The following is a 22,010-nucleotide window of genomic DNA, read 5'->3' on the forward strand; positions in this document are numbered from 1 at the left end:
ATGAATGACTGGCTCAAGAGAAAGACAAGGGCTGGATCTGTAGATATAAGGATCATCTACATAAGGGTGATCCTTGAACCTTAGGTGGTATGAGATGAATGAGGAACTAACAAAGGGGATGAGAAGGAGAAGATCCCAGAGAGAAGACTATCAAAAAATCTAGAGGGAATACTGTCAGGAGGAGATGGTGATTCACATCCAGCGTCAAAGGTGGCAGAGATGTTAATCAGGATGAGGATTGAGAAGAAGCCATTGGATTTATCAATCCACCCATTCTCTACCTCTTCATCCACTTCTACCCTCTACTGCTACTCTTCTGGACAACCCCAAGCATTCATCTTTCTCTCTCTTCAAGCTGTTAGTCAATAAAGACAAACCCTAGGCAGGAGAAAGAAAAAGGGTCTGGGACCTCCAAGGAACAAAAGCAATAGAAGCAAAAGGTCTGGGAGCCCATGCTATGAGTCCACCAGTTCTCTCTTTAGTCCTTCCCCTTCTTTTCTCCTGTTCTGACTTCCTTCCACGTGTTCCCCAGTCAGATGATGGCCAAGACAGACGGGGTAACTGATGGCCAAGGTCCCACGTAAGCCTGATGTTTGGTGGTTTTATGATACCACCTTTACCTTCATCCTCTGTCCAGTCACAGAAGTTTTAAGATTTGAGTCTGCATTTTAGCCATTCTTACCAACCCCCACCCCCCGCCTTGGCTTGAGTTGGGTTTTGTTCAAGGTATTATCCGACTCCAAGATCCTGGTGGAAGAGCACTGACTTCCCTGTGTCAGACAACTATGTTCCCTGAAGGAGACATCTTTCCCTACATTCCATCATGAGAGGATGAATTCTTGCCACTTTCTTAAGTTCAGTAGCTCACTAGGAAAAAGCCCTGCTGGTCCCAGCAGGGCAATAGCTCTTGGACTCATCAAGATGACTGCCCTCTGCATTCGGGGGAAACAGTGCCTGGATGTTTGCCTCTCACTTAAGAATTTGGAATCTCTGACAGCACAATTATTTGGAGGAGGTAGCTTTGCTTAACTTTATCCCCCCCCACCCCCTTTTTAAAAGAAGGTTTGATGGGAGATGCAAGATTATTGGGAAATGACTATGAATTATGAGATTTTTTTAAAGCATCAATAAAAGGGTTTTTTTTAAAAGAATGATGCCTAGAAATACATCATCAGGGATTCGTTCTTTATAATTAACTATTACTACCCCCCCATCTTTTCTTTAGGAAATGCAGGTATACCCAAAAGGGAAAGTACATTAAGTCACCAACACTGTGTGAATTCATTTCTCAGATCACTTTCCTCTTTGATAGAGACACCTGGGAAAATGAAGGGGAATGGAGAAGTACCAAAGATGAAATTTGCCTATTTCACAATTTTTCCTACAGCTGGTCCCATTCATGTGTGTATTCAACGTTCTTCCATTCATTTTCCCTGGTTACTACGGTTATTTTATCGGCATCCTGTTAGGAAAGAGCAGTCTGTTTGCAAACCACACAAAAAAAATCATTTTTAAAGAAAAAAGTTACAGAAACTCCCCATAATCATGATATGTAGCCAGAATAAGTAAAATGCTAATGGGCAAGACACCAAGGACATAAGTTCACTTGCTGGGAAACCTTTAGTAGAACCTTTTAAGTTTGAAAGCATGACCACCATATTTATGCACACATGAATGAAAATCCTGGACCCTGTGCCCAAGGCCTAACAGGAGTTACGCAGCAGATCTAATGGAAAACAGCGCTCCCTGTCCTTCCTTTTTGTGCTTGGTTTTTGTGAATGTCAGTGGGCTGGTGGTATTTGGTTGTTCTTGTTTGTTTTCTTAGGACAGAGAGGTGAGAGGTGGGAGAGAAGAGGTTGGGTGGATATTTGCTCCTGGACAAATTCTGTGTCTAAACTAGTGATAGGATAAATGAAAGCAAGCAAGAAGGAGGAAAAGGGGGAGAGAGAAGTTATTGGCCAATATAGATGGGGCCAATATAAACCGTAGGGCCAAACAGAATCATTAGAATGCTAATGACTTTTGAAAATTATTTGTAAAACTTATGGGCAGTTTATTTTGAGTTTAATAAACCTATGCTAAGAGGTTTGAGGAAGAATTTGCTTCAATTAGAAAAACATACTGTATCTAATCTGAAAATCACTGTGGACTCTAGATTGTCCTAGCAGCAACAGCACACTAAATAAAAAAGCGGACAATTCTGCCTCAGAAATTGGTGCACCCTAATATTCCCACATTGGAGGCGTCCTCTCAGGACTCAGCAGCCCTGCATGATATTAGCATGGTGCCTTCTCAGTCAGCAATACAAAAGATTCCAGGAGTGGTCGTCATCCTGCCGTATTCTTGGTGGACCCCTTTGGGTGTTTTATTAGCGGACATAACTGGAGTGTTTTGCCATTTCCTTCTCCAGATCATTTTATAGTTGGGGAAACTGAGGCAAACAGTGAAGTAACTTGCCCGGGGTCACAGAACTAGTGTCTGTCCCTACTCTATGCCCAGAAAAGGCATTAGAAGCCCACCCGAAATGTCACAGAGGAGCCTTCAGAGCCGGCCCCAGCGCATGTCTCAAAGGAGAAGAGTTGAGCAGCTGAGCGCTTCTGAGAAAGCTGCTTGGAGGAGGTGTCACTGGAGTTGGGGTTTATAGGATGGGTAGAATTTCCTTGAGAGGAGACAGAAAACATTCCAGGCAGAGTGAGCAAACACCTGGAGACAGAAGAGTAACTTTTACCAAGGAAGCTATTGGGCAGGACTTGCTGCGAGTTACTTTCAAATGAACCCCTCTTTTGGCTTTATTGTGGAATCCTCCGTCCCCTCAGCCCCAGAGGAACAACGTCGTCTCAGGAGCCCCCAGGGTGCTGGGCCCTCATGTCCCACTGACGCTCTGGTGTTGGGATGCTGTACGCGGCTTCTGAGCGGAACTTGTGTGTGACTGAGCAGACACGAGGAAGCACGCGGCCCTGGCAGGTGTGGGTCATTGAGGGGGGAGAAAAGGAAAGTGTATGAAAAAAGGATGGGGCAGCTAGATGGCCCTGTGGATAGAGAGCCAGGGCTAGTGACAGAGGTCGTGGGTTCAAATGTGGCCTCAGACGCTTCCTAGCTGTGTGAGCCTGGGCAAGTCACTCAACCCCCATGGCCTAGCCCTGACCACTTGTCTGCCTTAGAGTCAATACACAGGATAATTCTAAGATGGAAAGGAAGAATTGGGTTTGTTTTTTTTATCACTAAGGTGTAAAACAAAAAAGTATCCAACATTTTTTTACATATTAGGGTTGGACTGGCCATCCGCGTGGCTGGGGCTTTCTAAATGTGCCATGTGTCAGAATCCCTATCCTCAGGAGCCTTTGCTCTTGTCCTTGGCAAACCCTTCCACAGTGAGAAAGTGATGATAACTAGAATGCGTTTTCCATCTCTTATGGCCAAAATGTTCGTTTTCTTGACTTTAGTTCATTAATTTGTAATAACTTAAAATTATCCTGTGACCAACTCTTGCCTCTTGTGATACTTTGGTGGATCATTGTTATGTGGGCGGCGAGGAGGGACACTGGATTGGCCTGCAGTCAGAACACTCATTCCCCCAGAATTTAAATCTGGCCCCGGACACTTCCTAGCTGAGTCACCCTGGGCAAGTCACTTAACGTGTTTGCCTCACTTTCCTCAACTGTCAAATAGGAATGATAATAATAGCTCCTGCCTCTCCTCAGGTTCTTATGAGGCTCAAATGAGACAATATGCCCAGTGCCTGGCACAGAGAAGACACTATATAGATGCTTCTTCTATTCCCTGTGTCTTGGCAGCAATCTATAGGTTTATTTCTTGACAGTGCTTAGAGAATAACTAATACAGTCTCTCCATATTTGTCTATCAACATTTTAAAAATAAGTTTAGCCGTCGGTGTAGCATACTATTTCCAAGAAAAGCAGAGAAAAGGTTAATGGAACTTGCTTAGATGGTTCTGCTTTGAAATGTGCTCCAAAGCCACACTTTTCTAAATTCATTCATAATAAGCATTTCTCATTCATGTTCCACACTCTCTGTTTAAGCCCATGCTTCTTTTTCTAATTTCAAGAATAAATAAAACAAAATGTGAGCTTATGTTGTTATTTAGTATGAAAACACAGAACCTAATCATAGCTAATAACTTTAATAAATGCTAGGCTGTGCCCTTCCTTGTTTAGTATGTGTTTTGTATACAGAAGGTAACATCGACTGAATAAGTAGGATGCCAAGTTACAGATGGGTTTGTGGAATGTTATTTGACAGCCGATTAGAGTAATCTGACAGAAATGATGACTTAATCACCATGACAGACTCCAAATTCCCACACAGAATTCCACCCAGATTAATCTAATTTCCCTGCAATATTTTTTTTTTGCCAGAAGTAAATGGTTACACTGCTTGTTGTTTTTTTCCCCCTGTACACATGTCACATGGTTTTGACAAGAATGTAAATAGGTGTAGTTTTTCCAGTGGAAAAGCTGACTAGAAGTCTTTGAAGCTAAAAAGTGATAAATATCTTCCTGGACCTTAGGTTCAGGGCTTTGTTTTTTTTTTTTCCCTCTCTCTCTGAATGTATGTGTGCATGATTAGAACTCGGATTGAAAACTCATTCTAGGCCCTGTGTGTGACAAGGCAAAGTTATCCTCTGTGGCCCTCTCATACTACTCCTTTTAACTGAGATTTGTTTCAGATTCCTCATGCAAAGGCCCCTCTCTTCCTCTTCGAGGGATCGACTGTTCACTTTGTAAAATGGCCAACAGCAACAAGTAGCCATCATTTGTTCCTACAGATGGATCTTTCCATACTTTCTGATTTGGAATGGAGAAGATCCAGAATTACTTTGTATTCTTCAGAAACTCCATTTCCCTCCAGTTTAGTTTACAACTGTTGGACCAGTTAAAGATTACCCATCTGAGTGCACCCTAAAGTTTTCTTTAGAATAGGGCCAGTGATTCAAAAATATTGGTGTGTCGAGGTGGCTTGGGCTCTATCCTCCAATGTGAAATCGGCCTCTTGAAAGAGAAGCTCCCCAAGTGGATAGAGTCCAGTGCTAGAATGTTAATGTCTATGTCAGAATTCAAATAATCAATACTTTTTATGATCTAGTTAATTCAAGGTAAATCTACCTGGGCTCGTGCAATTGGCTTAAGAAGCACATTAACTAACTGCTCCTTTATAGATCCCTCGTATCTGTTTCACACTGTTAACCTTGGCAAGACATCTCAAAAATAAATCAATTAATCCTGTTATAGTGAAAACATCATTTTATTCTCCCAAACTATTGCTAGCCTTTGTGTATGCCAATACGTAGGGAGCATTACAGATAGATTGCCCCTAGGTACAACACCAACAAAAATGTGATTTAATTCCAGGTTATAATCTTCATTTAGAAGCACCTGAAATATTTTGCATGTATTTGAAATTAGGCTCAAGCCATCTAGATTAGCATGTATAGAATGTCCCAGAAGTCTTAGTGCAGCCTTAAGCTATGAAAGCATAAAGCTAAAACACCATTTTGGACCCTCCTATACAATCTTGGATTTCTTATTAACCCACTGGGACTTGGGCATTTTTTTCTGACTCTCAGAAAAGGCCCTAGGAAAACCTTAGAAATCATGTGATCCAAGCCCTTTATTTTATACTTTTGAAAACTAACATATAGAGAGAGAGGAAGTGATTTGCCAGGCCGTTGGGGTTAAGTGACTTGCCCAGGATTACACACTGGATTTGAACCCAGTTCCTCTCTACTCTAGACCTGGCTCTCCATCCACTGTGCCACCTAGCTGCCCTCAAGTGAAATATTTTTAACCCCAAATGACCAGATTTGCCATTGCCCTTAGCCACTTTATCACAGCTTCCAAAGTGGCAGAGGACCATACTCAGAAAAACATGAACCCAGGCTGTCTATGCCTCCGTGATAAAGCTTGGTTTTTGTGATTTTTAAAGATTAAATGAATTGACTGAATTCGCCGGTTAGTTGTCATATTTTGGCCTCACAGTGGCAAAATTCCCATTTGCTCCCATAGGTGTAATTCAGATAAAGAGGTCTTTGCTCGCTTTCTCTGGGACAATTCTCCCAGGCCTCTATAAAGGCAGAAATAAGAGACCCGGGGAGTGCGTTATTCAATATTTTACATATCCTTGAACCTCCTTTGGTCTCTTTATGGCCCTTCCTTTCCAGAACAGGAGAAGGAAGCAGTAACTGAGTCTGTTTGGAATATGACAGCGAGGCAGATGGCAATAATCATTTACCTGGAAGGAAATGCAAGCTCATAGCCTTGTAGTATATGATGACTGTCTGAGTGGGTTTTTTCCTGACAGAATGAAAGCCTTCATTTCAGGACATGGCACACGTCCAATGGGTGCTTCCAAGAAAACCTCTTCTCTTTGAGAAGCCTTCAGAAAGCGGAGGGTCATCCAAAATGATCATCATTTCATAACATCTACGGTTTACCAGTAAAATGGCATCTGATTAAGTCCTTCGATCTGCTTTATTTTTATTCATTGTTGAGTAAAATAAAAGGCCTTTTCAGGTTTTCCTACTGCTTTGTCTTTATTTTCTTATTCAGGGCATACCTCTTTTGTGAATTCACTTCATTTTTAGTCCTCCTTTTATCTTTAAATATTTTATGGGCGGTGAGTTTATAATATGTACCAGCACGGCTGCTTTCTCAAGGGGTTAGGATGGGGATTAATAATGAGATGCGTTCCAGTGACTGTGTAAAACCCATTTCAGGTTATAAATGGCATGTTTGATTGAATCTGGTGTTAAAGGTGGTTAACTTATCAATCAGTGATGGCCAGGGTTAAACAAGTTTCAACACGAGTGGTTCTGTATGTAAGAAGCCACCGCCGTCCCTTCTTTTCCCAGGCTCTGTATCCTTCATGCCCATGTTAACGATGGCGATTTAAACGAAGGATTTGTACATAAAACCATTGGGCATCATGGGCCTTCCTGTGCCCAGGAGTGGGGCACCATGATTTGGATCATCGCAATTTCCTTGTTTATATAATGGAAGTCCTGGATAGGGGGATGCAATGAAAAATAGTGTTCCTTGGCATAGATAGCATCATTGGCTGCCATGTGTATTTAGAAGAAGGGATCGTCAGGCAATTCTTGTGCCTCTATTTCCCCACTCTAAGAGTTTCGTTCTCACTGCTCTCTTATTTCCATTCCCACAAGATACTATAATAGATTTCTTTTTTTTAACCCCTTTTTTCTGTCTTAGTAACAACTCTAAAACAAAAGGCCAAGGGCTACAGGAATGGAGTTCTGATGGCCCAGGGTCACACAGCCAGGAAGTATCTGAGGCCAGATTTGAACAAAAGATTTCTGATACCTTGAATCTAACATGAACATCCTTACAAGTGATAAATGCCAGGTTATTTCTGAATTCAGACCAACCATGAGGAAATTTGCTAATTGGTTGTCCTCTAATTCACGAGATGGCAATTTTTTAATATTGGTATGCTGAGTAGCAATGGACTTGCTGGACTTGAAGCCTGGAAGACCTGAATTAAAATTTGTCCTCAGACAATGCTACTTTTTTGACCCTTGACAAGCCGCTTCACAACTGCATGCCTCAGTTTCCTTATTTGTAAAATGAGGGTGATAATTGACCATTGTCTCCCAGGGTTGCTGTGAGGATAAAACAAGATATTAGTATAATGTTTTACAAATTTTGAAGTGCCATAGAAATGCTAGTTTGTTTAGCTATTAATGATGATGATGATAGAAATTTATGGAAGAATAGTGATTCTCTACCACCTCCATCCTTCAGGATAAATGAAACATTATTTCTCCAAGATCTTAAAATTAGATTTTATAAGTCTCCAACCAGATTTATAAGAGCTCCGAATGATCTTTGTTGTTGTTGTTTTTCCCTACCACATTTTCTGGAGCTCCAGGGAGACAGTGGCTGCTGTTATCTGAGCTATCTTCTTCTCTTTCTATCACTTTAAACAATACCCTCTCCTTCCTCTTGTGTCCCAGCCTAGTGATTGGAAAATACCCTTCTCATCCACTTCCCTCCAAATCCTGACACAGATTTCAAGACAGATATCACTGCTCTGTTGGAAGGTAGTAATAATTATGGCGCTGTATCTTCCCTGGTCATGAAAGATAGTGGATGTGGCCCATTCCACTACTGCCACTTCCTAGGATTTTGGAAGTTCCTATGGAAAGAAGCAGGATAAAACTCAAGCTTTTGTTTAAGTAATCTTGGTCCTACTTTACTGCTGCCATGAAACTCATCTATCCATAGAAATATCTCTCAAGTTCTCATAAAATGTATGGCATCATTAAAAAAAAATCTTACCCCATTTTCCAGCTAACGATCATCATCATTATTTGCTATTGGTTGCAGAGTGGTCTTGAATTCAACCCTAGGCATTTCTTCTTATGAGAAGTGTGGGGGTCATGGAAAAACTACAATATTTGGGGTCAGAACAAATATTTTTAATTCTGCTTCCATTACTGAGCTGTACAACTTTGGACTCCCTAGACTGCAGATTCTTCGCCTGTAAAATAAAGGAGTTGGACCACAATATGACCTCTAATATCCCTTCTAAAGCCTAAAAGCTATGACCTTTTATTGTTACTTGGAATTTTAAACCAGAGAGTTCCTTTGCCTCGATATAAACTTCCCTATTTCCCCCATAACATATCCCAAAATTTTGAGGGTCATGAGATTTTGTAGAAGTGAAAATGAAATGATTTGAACCCCTGCCCTGCACTACTTTTGTCTTACTTGACATTAGCACCCCGTATGTGATTAAAAGTCTGTAACAAGTGAATGATGATCCACTTAAAATAGTAGTTATGGAGCACCTTTTCTCAAGGGGGTCACAGTGTTTCACAGATGTTCTTGAAATTATCTGCATAATGTGTGTGAGGTAGGCTTCTCACCCATCCTGTAATGTCTCAGCTATTTTAAAAACGAAGTTCCATGTGTGTGCAATGTTTGGAATATGTAACAGTAGCTACATTTGCATCATTGCATTCTGCTTATGAATAGGCCTTACTTCTGACCAAAACAAAACTAACAACCCTAAAATGATTTCCTTGCCTCTTCCACCCATTGTTTCATGTTCTGCGTTTGGGTCCAAGCAAAGCAAGTGCAACCCAGCCCATTCTTGAACCCTTTGCTTTCTAGTTCCAGGTCTCCATCTGCTGGTTGCCTAGATCAGTGGTGTTGAACTCAAATAGTAACTAAAGGCCACTAAATGCTATATTGACTTATTTTTTAAATGTTATGTAATCTGTGTTTTATTGCTTTTTTTATTTATTTGGTTAAACATTTTCCACTCATATTTCAATCTAGTTCTAGTATACTAGGGAGTGTTGGGGACAATATGTCTGACACTTCTGGTCCAGAATATTGTAATGGTCTATTCATTTCCCTCCATGGAGTTTCTCCTTTCTCCAACCATCCAACCTCCAACTGCTGAAAAAATGATCTAAGGCACAGAGCTGACCATGTCACTGCTTTGCTGTCACCTTTCAGTTGCTCCCTATTACCTCCTAGAGAAAGAAAAAATGTTGGATGAAATATTTTGTTTAAAATTTTTGTTGAAAGCTGGTTTCAGCTTGCTTGTGCAGCCATATCTACCCTTCCTCTCCTCTATTAAAGCTAAACTGAGCTATTAGCTGTTCCCTGATCTTCATTTTCTATCTCCCATCCACATATGTTTGTCCAACCCATCCTTTAAGAATATTCCCTCCTAATCTCTGTCTTTCAGCCTCTTTTTAAAGGTACTTTTATGTCCAGAATTTGATTTTGATTCTTGCTTTTTATACATATTCTCTAAAAGTAAATTATGGAATGGTTTCCAATCTACATTAGTTAAGGGGAAATACTCACCACAAGTTCCCTAAGTCAATTAAATCATAGGTCCTAAAAAGTCAAAACCACAAAATCTCACTAATAAAATATAAGTTCCCTGAGAGCAGAAATCCTCAGAAAATGGGTTTTTCATTTGTGGTTGAATTTTTTTCTTTTTTTGCACCTGGAAGAGCTAAAATTATCTCTGCTTAATCTCTCTTAATAAATATCCCCCAAAAAATTGAAGGGTAGGAATAAGATTATTTGAAACTCTAAGCCTGGCCAGTTTTACAAATCTTGCTTGAAATATTTGCTCGGTAGATTAGAAATGCATGAGTTATTTATGGTCCACTCATTTGGTACTTTACTAGGCACAGCTTTTGGCATATTTACTAATTAATTTTCATGTTTGTGTCTTCTTTTCCTCTAGTAGTTTTCAGGTCACTTGAGGGAAGGAAGTACATCTTCCTTGTATTATATATTTGAAATAAATATGTTATATACTCTATCATATTTATAGCATGCATATAATGTGTATATATGTGCACATATGTGTGTATATACAGGTACACTATATATATATATACATATATATTATACCTATAAATATATATCTTTGTATTCCTCCATTCTGCCTAGGACAGTGATACTCATTTAGTATACATTCAGTGTTTGTTGAACGAATGAACGAAAGGGGAATGTTACTTAGACCACCACGATGTCTTTAATCAGCACCTAAGAGCACATCCTCAAATATTGGAGACCCCATGAGAAACATCCATGTCTTCCTCTCCCAGGTGCTTTCAAGGCTTCCAGTAGGCATTAGGTACATATGGCCTGGACAGACTGATAATAATTTCACATCATTTAAATGCCTGAGCCAAGTACCATTCCCCTTTCATTTAAATTAGATAAAACCCAGAGATGTGGCATGCAAGTGATGGGGGTCCACTGGGGAAATTAAAGGTTCAAAGAGAACGGGACCCATTACAATCAAAGCAGTTAGCACAGCCAGTGACTCCATCCACCCTGTAACTTGTATGTTCCTTGGGGTACAGTGAAAAATGAAACAGAAGGGCTTCTGCAAGTAGTCTGAGGAATTTATTTTAATTGGGGATTGACGTAGCATTCTGTATTTGGAGTAAATGCACAGTGGTGTGATTCAGCTTGTTAATGAATTGAGACCAAAGTACTCAATGTGGGAAATGAAAACTCCACACTTCCATCATGGAAAATTCACATTTCCCTCCTTTTCCTAAATACAGATTTGATATGCCCGTGAATTCATCTCTTGGCCACAGTTGCTTGCATACTGTTCTGTAGCTGGCCTCTTCTTTGTTAAAAAAGAGAAGTTTAAATGATAGTATATGAATCCCTTCAATAGCTCACCCTAATAACTATGATCATAGAACCAAGAAAAATGCATACAGTGGACAATTAGGAGGTCAGTGGCAAAACAAATTACATTCAGATTGCTCCTGGTCTTTGAGACCTGATGAATTAAGAGAATTCGATTCATAACTATAAAATACTATGCTAATGTTTGACTTGCATTTTAAAATGGTTATTGGGACATTATTTTGACTTTGTGGTTCTCTTTTACTTCAAGAACATTAAGTATTGACCGTGTACCCTCCTAACCTCACTGTTTGTTATTCAGTACTTTCAGATGACAATATTTTTTTTCATTCATCCCAATCTGCCTTACTCTCATTTCAGATGCATCATCCCATTCAGATGAAACCTGCAGATAGTGAAAAGTCAAATGGTAAGTGCCCATTGCTTATCTTATTTAATAATAATGCCTGTGTCTAAATTAAAAAGTAAGGACATGTAGGAGAAAGCCAGCTCCGAGTATCCTTTATGTGTAAAAAGCTGAGAACTACTTCAGAAAATAGTTTGGCAGCTGTCAGGTCTGAAGAAATGATGACCCGATCTGTTGTCCCATTTATCTCTCCTGTAAAGATGTGTGGATGGTGTTACAAGAAATAGTTTTCTGTCTCTCTCCATTTGAGGCTTGCTCTAGGTCTTGGCCCCTTGGCATTTAGCTTTTGTTCATCTTCCTCTTCAGTGTAGGTGTAGAGAACAAAACAAAAACACCAGTTAACTCTGTGAAAAGAAAAAAGCCAAGGGGGGAATTGCCTATTAAGAGTTAAACTACATTTTTTCTGTTTTTCATTTATTCCTTGGTTTGGGTTTTTTCCTTTTTTTTTTTAATGCAGGTGGCTTAAATCAGATCAAAATGAGCAGAATGTATTTGCATGACGGTTCATTCAGGATTCAGATTACTGACTTAAAAAAAATTATACTAAACACAAAATATGCTATTGACAAGGTCCTTCTAGACTTGTGAGAGCTGATGGATATGATTGATTCCCTGTTTGGTGTTTTTACTTCTGTTTTAGCATAGCTTTGTCCTTGTTTTTATTTTTTTTAATGTGCTGATGAAATGTATGGTAAAGGAATCTTCTACCTTCTTAGACCAGAGAACTTCTCAGTCCCTCAAGGCTGACATAATAATCAGCACTGTTTCCCTCCAACAGGCATTTTTGCACCTCATTAATTAGTAATCAGGGCAGAAGCCATGCACTTAGAGATCTACATATCTGCAAATGTAAATTATGATTGGGCTCTAAATCTCTCCACAAGGTATTTTTTTGCTAATTGCAGTGCATCCCATTTTCTGGCTTCTCCATAGACTATAAAGTTTTGAAGAAAATAAGAGCTTCCTAAATTTTTCTGGACTAGACAGTAGTCTAGCTTTTTGTTCAAGATCTGGCCCATTGTCCCAGTTCTTCTAAACAATTCAACTCCCTTCTCCCTGACCTAACAAGATTCTTTACCTAGATATGCCTCTGATCTCATCATGATCACAGAAGTTTAACATTGTCCTAATTATCTAGAAATCTCATTAACATCCAGGCTCTAAAATTCAGAAATTTTTTAAAATTTCTCAATCGAGTATACATTTGTCTCATTGAAAGAGACAAGAACTCTATGTAAAGGAAAGAGTTTAGTTCAGTGAATACTATATCTCACAATCCCAGGGTTCTATCACTTCTTATATCTGTGAACTTAACCTCCTTTGGGCCTCAGTTTCCCCATGTGTTAAAAAACAGGAGTTTGAGCAAGTTAGCTACTAAAGTCAGAGGGTTTGATCCTATGACCTTGTTATCCTCTCAAGGGAGAACCAATAGAATAGTAACCTATAGAACTGATTATCAGGAACAATCACACTATTCAAATAATTGAGGCAAATATAGGGGGTTGCTCCTATTTCTTCTGAAGATTTCCCTTCATTTTGCTCATGGTAGATAAAGTCTCTTAGAGGATAGTCTTGGTAGGGCAACAGAGAGGAAAGCATGAAAAAGGTTGTACTTACCTTTCTCTATTTGTTATTCAGAAAGAAGGTCATTTTTAGGTTGACTGCAAAAAAATTTTTGATTTTATAGTTCTAATCATCTTGCTATACTTCTCTTATTTCAAAACATTTTTGACAAGCACAGCAGCTTGTGCAAAAAGTAGGCATATGAACAAATGAATGAATGAATAAATGAGTGGGCATTCTCCAGAAACTGGTATTTTGGTTTTTCCTACTAAAGAGATGATAGAGATTTGCATATATAATACTGATAGCCACTTTGGGTCTAACCAGTTCTGCCTTTGGATATATAGGCCCACCTTCAGTTTTCAGGTTGACATTCTAGAGTATTAAAGAATGTGATTGAGCTGAAGGTTGCTTTTAAAGGATGACAGCTCTTCATTTCAGCAGCCTTTCAAAAGTAGAAGGATCAGAAGCATCCCCTGTTGCACTGACATGGGCGGGTTTCATTTTTTTTCTTTGAAGGTATTGAGGAAGCAGTGAAATATATAATTTCCTAAAACTTGTGATAAAAAGTTGACCCCTCCCTCATTTCCCTCACCCCCCCACCCCAGCTTTTACAGGGTGCTTTTGACAAGTAAGCATAGTTTTAGAAAGCTCAAAGAGCACAAGGATTTCTTTGTATCAGATGCTCAAAATAGCTCCTATAGTTGTGAAAGAAATATAACAAGCTCTAATTGCAGTGTTATTGAGTTTGCTGACATTTATGGATGGCACAAAAGACTCATCACAGTAAGACATTGGCTGTCTTCATTATCAACATGTTCAGATTCCTGAAACTCAGTATTTGCACAGAACAAGAGTGCTCCTAATCACAGATTAATTAGTGATGGACAAATGAAATAAAGAAAAATAATTACCCCTTGAGCTGTCATCCATCTTTACAATCTGCCATAAACTGAACCTCTGTTTCTCCTAGCAATTGACTTGCCCAAGTTTTGTACCCTACAATTCACATTCTATCAAATGAGTTTCCCAGCTTCATATAGGACTCCCCTGCTTTAAATTGACTTTGAATTAAGCTTGGGACCCCATACGACTTAGGAAGGATAATCACTTTCTTTGTTTCATCTTTTCCTCACTTGCTTCTCTGATTCCATGTGTCAAATTCCCATTCCAGTGACAAACAGTAAAGTGCTAGTTAACATGTAGTAAAAGCTATTCTTCCTAATTGTTTTACTCCTTTCCAAACCAGATAAACATCATATCACTATCCAGATTTAGGAGTGCTTATCTGAACAGTTTAAGATATATAAAGGTTATATATGGCTGAGGACCCATGTGCACACACATTTCTTAATGTTCATTTCTTAAGACTGTAGACAGAACACAAATCTCCACTTGTTTGAGGCTCTGAAGGCATAGATTCCAAAAAGGCCATGTAAGCCAGCTATCTCTTGTCTTGAGGCCTCCGAAATCCCCAGTGGCCCTGCTTGAAGTTCACAGCAAGCTGTAGTAAAGATCAACACAGGAAGAACTGCATGGACTCCATTTTTTAAAGAAAGAATCACAGGACATTTCTAACTACTGACTTACTGGTTTCACTGAAAGATGAAGAAATAATTTTGAAATTCAAAGTGGAGAGACTCACAGATTTGGAGGCAGTAATTAAATGCCATATGTTAGCACTAACACATAGAAAAGTTGTTAATTAATTCAGTCAGCCCTGAATCCAGGTGTGACTTTGACAGATTGTACACCAGGGTGTTAGCAGACTTACAATTAGAGATAAAAAAAAGACTTTTCTTTCTTGACAAAAAAAAAGATAACCTTTTATACTTAAACAATTAACCCTTTCTCAATTTGCTCCATGGTAAGGACAATATGTTTACAAAGATCATTGGCAACCACTGCCACATTTACATTAGTTGACTAATATTCCATTTATTTGAAAGTTCTTTTTTGGACATTCATTTTTAATCCTCAAAGGAAAAAGAGCTCATCCAAAAAGTATAATTGCAACATTATTCACCATATTTCTCAAAAATATCTATAGAAGCTCCCAGGAAGAATATATGGTATACCTCACAACGAAATGTTTGTGGCAATTAAGGAATTATCCTTTTCTTAAGTCAAGGAAAACTTGTAGACTATAATACAAACATTTAAGTGCTAAGTGCTAAATGAAGTCTGGCAATATAAAGAAAAGCAAAATAAATTAGTGCCCATCCTCAAGATGCTGATGGTCTAATGTGACAAGTAACTAATATCTGTGTACACAGTATACAGATTACCTCAGAGAAATGGCACTAGCAGTTAGGGGAAGAGAGGGGGACCATGGGAAAGCCTTCCTAAAGAAGGGGATTGGAGAAGATTCTAGGTCTGATTTTGCCTATGCTGTTGTCAACCTAAATATATCCTCATTGTACCTGAAGAAATGGAGAGAGACTAGTTTTGAGATGGTTATGTACATTAAGGAATACTATAGCATAAGTAACAGAAAGGAAATTATCCCAAACAACTTCTTTCAGATAGCATAGTAAATAAAAGTTGTCTTAGACTATGCATGATTTTTAGCTTAGTGGGGAGAAGTGGGGGATGGAGAAGATCTTCATTTTCTTTCATCTCAGTGAATGTTAGAATTTAGGTAAACGGGAAGTTATCTTATTTCTCTTGCTTCTCTCATCTTGAGGCCTCCAAAATCCCTAGTGTCCCTGCTTGAAGTCCATAGCTATCTGTAAGGAAGAGAATTATTTATTTTCAATCAGCTCAGGAAGGAGGCATCCAAGGACCCCATTTTAAAAAGGAAGGAGTCACAGGACATTTCCAACTGGTGACTTTCTTACTTAATGAAAGACAAAGGAATATTTTGAAATTCAAAGTGGAAAGGGGGAAGCTGAGCAGTTCAGTGGATTGAAAGCCAGACCTAGAGACAGGAGGTTCAAGATTGAAATATGGCCTCAGACACTTTCCAGCTGTGCCACCCTGGGCAAGTCATTTAACCCCCATTGCTCTTCTGCCTTGGAACCAATGCACAGTCCGGAAGGAAGGAAGGAAGGAAGGAAGGAAGGAAGGAAGGAAGGAAGGAAGGAAGGAAGGAAGGAAGGAAGGAAGGAAGGAAGGAAGGAAGGATTCAAAGTGAAAAGACAGATTTCGAGGCAGTAATTAAATGCACAAATCCTGGCGTATAGCAGGTGCTAAATAAATGTTAATTGACTCTCTACCCTCTTTATACCCCACTCTTCCTCTTTTCAATGATTTGTCTGTTAGGATGGTGAAAGTGAAGTAATAATATCAGATTACTAGTTTGGTGCCTACTGGAACTGAGATAGATAGATAGACAGACAGACAGACAGACAGACAGACAGACAGACAGACACATACATATAGACACATACACATATATTTAAGGTTTACCATTTATAAAGTCTTTCTTTATATTATTCATAGGTAGATCAGAAAGAGTCCTGGTTCTAGAGTAATAACAGCTAACATTTGTACTTAGTAAATGCCAGATTCTATGTGAAGCATTGTTGCAATTATTAACTCAATTGGTTCTCACAATAACCAATCTCCCATTTTCCAGTTGAGGAAGTCATATCTCCATTTTCCAGTTGAGGAAGTCATAACAGATAGAGGTTAAGTGACTTTTCTAAGGTTATATAGCTAGTAAGTGTGTGAGACTAGATTTGAACTCATTTTCCTGATGATAGAGCACCAGATCTGAAATCCCAGCAAGCTAGGTTTAAATCCTGGTTCTGTGATTTACTGCTTTTGTGATGTGAGTTCTTCCTTTTGGAGCTCAGTTTGCTCATCTCCAGATTGAAAGAAAACTTGGGACAAAGTATTTCTTTGGTCCCTTCCAGATCTTTAAATCTACAATCCTAAAAACGACCTTGTGAAGTCACACAACTTACTCATCCCTATTTTATAAAGGAGAATTGAGTTTGATAAATTTCTGAAGCTTAAATTTTTGGTAGCTAGCAACCAATAGTGACTGAAAATCAGCATGTCTTGCTCATTGTCTTCTTAAAACAATTTCCATTATTCCTCTTTGGGTGGGGTGAGGGGGGTTGGAATCTTTACTTTTTTCAGCTATACTCAGGAGCTGGATATTTAATGTACTATAAAATCACCCTCAAGCTAGAAACCTGCAAATTGTTTTAGCTAAGTGACATAATTATAGGTTTACAAAGATCAGTTGGGAATTTGTCATCCTCTGTTGTAAGGCAATTAGAACCAAATTTTTCTGTATTTGAGCAAGATGTAGGACACTGTCTCTTTAAATTTTTCCAGAAGCAAGTACCAGTTCTTGCTTTCTTGGAGTTTCAGGAGGGAAGAGCAAGTATCACCAAAGTTTTTTTTCTTTTCTCATCTTGCCTATCTTAGTTATTTCCTTTTTTCCCCCCTTATACCCACAAATAATCTGAAACCATTTAGATGAAGAGGATCAAACTGAATTCCCCATTCGCTTGGAGAATCCATGCATCTCAGATTACCTATGACTACTTTGACTTTGACCTTGCAGGTTAAAAGACTTGAGGGAAAAAGTTGTAGGCTGTCCCAGGCTATTCTGATTTTATATTGACTGTTTTTAATCTGTCAATTCCTCCATGCACACCCCAGTTTATAATTAATAATTAATTGTTTTTACTAGAAGTAATTCATAATAAGAAATCTTTTACCAATCAGAGCTGTCCAGCAACACAATCTCTCCGTCCCATAAATTAAAGCAAGTGACTTGTCCCAGATATTAGCAGAGTTGAAATTCAGAACCAGTCAAACACTGGTCTTTTGACCCTAGATCTTAGTTAAGCTTCCACTAACCCAAGCTGCCTCTCTCAAATGAAAATATTTAAGGTATTCACTGTTCAGTGAACCCAGTAGGACAAATGCAAATAAAAGACAATAAAAATACCCAGCAAAGATATAAAAAATGTATGTAATTAATTATGGCTTTTTATATAAATACTGAATATGAGTGAAATTTAAGCAGAAATGCCAGTGATTTGATTTGTTGATTTGATATAGCTCTTCCTTATTAAACTGGTGTTTAGTTATCTGTCCTTTAGGTTTCTGGGAAATGTATCTCATGGAAACAGAATTTCCCTTGGGGTTGCAAAATCTTGGAATCAGGAAAACCTGTGTTCTAATCTGATCTCAAACAGTGGGAGATATATAAGGCCATATAATTGACATCAGAGGTCCCTATTACTCTGTGATGCCATAGAAGGCCCGGCCCCCCCAGTAAACTCCATTGTTCCAAGGAAGGCCAACCCAGGACATGGAGGTCAGCACAGGAAACCAAAGCAACCCCCAGGTGAGACTAAGCAAGGCTTACTAACTCTACCCATAAGTTCAGCAGGGGAACAGAGTTTGACTCTCACCCTAATAAATTCAGAAAACTAAACCTGGAGAGATGAATTTAAAAAATCAACCAGTATAAAAATATTATCATAGATCTTAAGATGTCTAATAATCCAGCCGAGATGATTACTTTATAGCAGCTCTAGTCAGAGAAACTATCTTCCACAAAAAGTACATGAATGCCTAGAAGAAAAGAAGTAAGAGATTTTATTTAATGAAATAAAAGATATGAGAGAATTGAAAAAATAATAAATAGCTTAGAAGAGAAAGTGATAATACCAAAGTAACAATATTAGAATAGGCCAAATGAATTAATGACTCTGAGAGCAAAAAATGTTAGAACAAAATCAAAAGACAGACAAAATATTAGAAAATGTAAAATATCTGACATCAAAAACAACAAACAAAACAGGCCAAGAGAGATATCCTTGAACTGTACAAAAATTATGATTTTTTTAAAAAAAGGATAAAGCTTGAATCCCATATTTTAGGAAATCATATAAGTCAACTTCCCAGTTCTACTAAAACTAAATGATAAAGTAAGGCTAGTCAGAATCTACCAATCACTTCCTGAAAGAAATCTCAAAATCAAAAGTGTTATATAATCCCCAGTAAATGTGATCAAAATCCAAAGATTTCAAAGAAAAAAAATTGCCAACATCCAGAAAGGAGTTCAGGTACCAAGGAATATCAGTGAGGATCACCTGAGATCTAACTGGCAGCTTCTGCTCTAAGTGAGAGGGGATCTAAGAATATTATATTTTTCAATACATATTTTCATAAATATATATATATACACACATATATTTCAATATTATAATTTGCCAAAAGGCAAAAGATACAGGTTTACCACCAAGAATAACATTCAGCAATGCAGAAAATAATCTGAAAGTGGGGAGAAAATGGGCAGACCTCCAGTAGAATCAAAGACTTGCAAATATTTCTGGTGAAGAAACAAGAGTTCAATAGGCAACTGAAATTTAAACTCAAAGAGTCCAGAGAAACCTAGAAAGATAAATGTATGTGAGCAATTGGAGGTGATTGTGTGATATAATGCCAAAATTCTAGTAGGAAAAAAGAAATATGTCCCTTAAAAACCTTAATGTCCTCAAAGGATTTCGAGGAAATTAAATAAGAAAAATAGAGGATGTGTGAGGTCTAGAGTTGTAATAGGAGAAAGAGGAAAAGGGGGAAAATGAATACATTGCTGTAGAAAAGAGGAAGAAGGGGGTGGAACTTTCTATGGATCATAGTTGAGGTACATGAGAAGAGTATTCACAAATAATGAGCTAGGGAGTTGGAGAGATGAGAGATGGGGCATCAGAATAACTTTACCATTATGTGAACCAGACAATAGGTTAAAAAATACACACAGAGAATTTATTATAGAAATACATCAAACTCAATAGGGAACAAGCTTAAAAGGCATGGGGAGGGGACAGTTAAAAAAGAGGATAATAATGGGAAGGGAATAATAGTCCTAAGCAAAACAAAATTCCTGATTCTTAAAGTGGCTTTGAAGGTGAGGAAGGAGTAAGCAAAGAAGTAGGATCTAGAGTCTACCCATTAATTAAAGAATAACTGACTAGTATGAATGTAATGGACTGTTATTTCACCATAAGAAGTTATGAAAGAGATTATTTCTGAAAATCCTAGGTAGTATGAACTGATGCTAGTGGAGTGAGCAAAATCAGAACAGATTATATGAGGACAGCATCATTTAAAAAAAATTTTTTAAAGACAAGAATTTGAGCAATGCAAATACCAACTATGTCTCCAGAGGACCAATGATGAAGTATGTTACCCAGCTCCTGACAGACAGGGGATAAAGTGCAGAAGAAAAAAACAGATTTTTTTCAACATACACATGATGTGGATTCATTTTGCTTGACTAGACTTATGTGTAACAAGGGGATTTTTTATGGGATGAGAGAGGAGATATAATTAGCAAAAGTGATGAGAGGGGGGAGGGAGGAAGAGAGAGACAGATTATTGAAACATTTTTAAAAATACACAGAAGAGAACAGAAAGTCATTCAAAAGGAAACACAGACAAGCAGAACAGTTTTAAAAAATAATATATTGAGACAATTAGGTAGCCCAAAAGATAGTGTATCAAGCCTGAAATCAGGATCAAATCTGGCCTCAGGCACTTCCTAGCTGTGTGACCCTGGGCTAGTCACTTAATTCTAGTTGCCTAGCCCTTACTTAGACTAAAACAGAAAGTAAGGGTGGAAGACAGAAAGGAAGGGATTAGATTTATCATATACTCTTTAAAGCAAATGGTACAAAATGGGGGTTCATTTTCATAGATAGTCTACTTTTTGTGTTCTATGTATGCAGAAATGTTCATTTTTAGTGTTTGAGTTAAATAAAAAACTTTTTAAAGAAAGTCATGTCATTACTCTCATGGGAAGAGAAGCCTGTACTTGTGATTTTGTATTTAAAACTCCCTTTACCAATATTATCAACAACAAGTCTGAGTCTTAAAAAAATTTTGTGAGGGCACTAAAAAGTTAAGTGACTGGCCCAGACTCACAGAATTAATAATATATTGAAGGCAGGACTTGAACCCAGATCTTTCAACTGTCAAGTTCACCACGCCACATTCTCTCCTATATTTATTATTATCAAACAATCTGGTGAGACACTAAACTGAATTGCCAGTTATCTCATTAAATTTAGGGGGAGAGGAAGGAAGTTCTCAACCTGAATCATTCTCCAATACTTGGATGAGGGCTTTTTTGCTTTGAGGTAGCCTATCTTTAAAAATGTGTAGTCTAATATCTTGGGGAGGTGGAGGAGAGGGTTGTAAGAGCATGGCAGAAGCAAAAACTGATCCTAGGGATCGTGGCATCATAGGGTAAGAACTGGAAAAGACCTAAGAAGCCACTTAGCCCAGCTCTCTTTCTCTAAAGAGCATGTGCAGGTGGTACTTTAGAATACTACACAAGAAGGAGCCATTCAGTCAGTAAGCAGCTATTAAGCTCCTGATATATACCAAAGATTGTGCTAAGCCCTGGAGATACAAAAAAAGGTAAAATCAGGCATGTGATCCATGGACATTTACAAAGCTGCCACCAAGCGCTGGGCACCGTGCTAAATGCTAGAGATACTAAGCAAAGCAGAAGACAGCCTCTGCTCTCAGACTAATTGGGAAGACGGCATACATTTAAAGGACTGGAATTTGAAGACTGCTAGCCCCCTTTTCCTTTTCCTGTAGTAGTTTCATCAGTAGAAAATGGCTCTTGTGCACATTGATGTCATTCCCAGGGAGCAAGAGCTCACTTATTTTCCCAGCCAAGAGTTGATCTTCCTTTCAGTCGAGAAAGAATGAACCAAAAAGACTGAAGGAGCCTGGTTTGAGCTGTGGAGGTCAATGTTGTGTAAAGCAAATTAATTTGCTAATTAGTCTGAAAAAATGTGTTTGATTTTCAACCCCCTCCTCACTCCCCACAAGCTCATCAACATTAATACTCACCAATAAGAACGATACCTTGG

General features: G+C 38.5%; 1 protein-coding gene across 41 annotated transcripts in view; it reads left to right on the forward strand.

Annotated features, from left to right (window-relative positions):
• CELF2 (CUGBP Elav-like family member 2) overlaps window positions 1-22,010 on the forward strand; it is a 969,858-nt gene that overhangs the window by 858,631 nt on the left and 89,217 nt on the right. For all 41 annotated transcript variants that reach the window (XM_056800816.1, XM_056800818.1, XM_056800805.1 and 38 more), the window contains one exon: window positions 11,541-11,589. In XM_056800816.1, coding sequence (XP_056656794.1) covers window positions 11,541-11,589 — 49 coding nt within the window. The remainder of the gene's footprint in view (window positions 1-11,540; window positions 11,590-22,010) is intronic.

The sequence above is a fragment of the Monodelphis domestica genome, chromosome 5 (genome assembly GCF_027887165.1).
Source record: "Monodelphis domestica isolate mMonDom1 chromosome 5, mMonDom1.pri, whole genome shotgun sequence".
Taxonomy (NCBI): Eukaryota; Metazoa; Chordata; class Mammalia; order Didelphimorphia; family Didelphidae; genus Monodelphis; species Monodelphis domestica.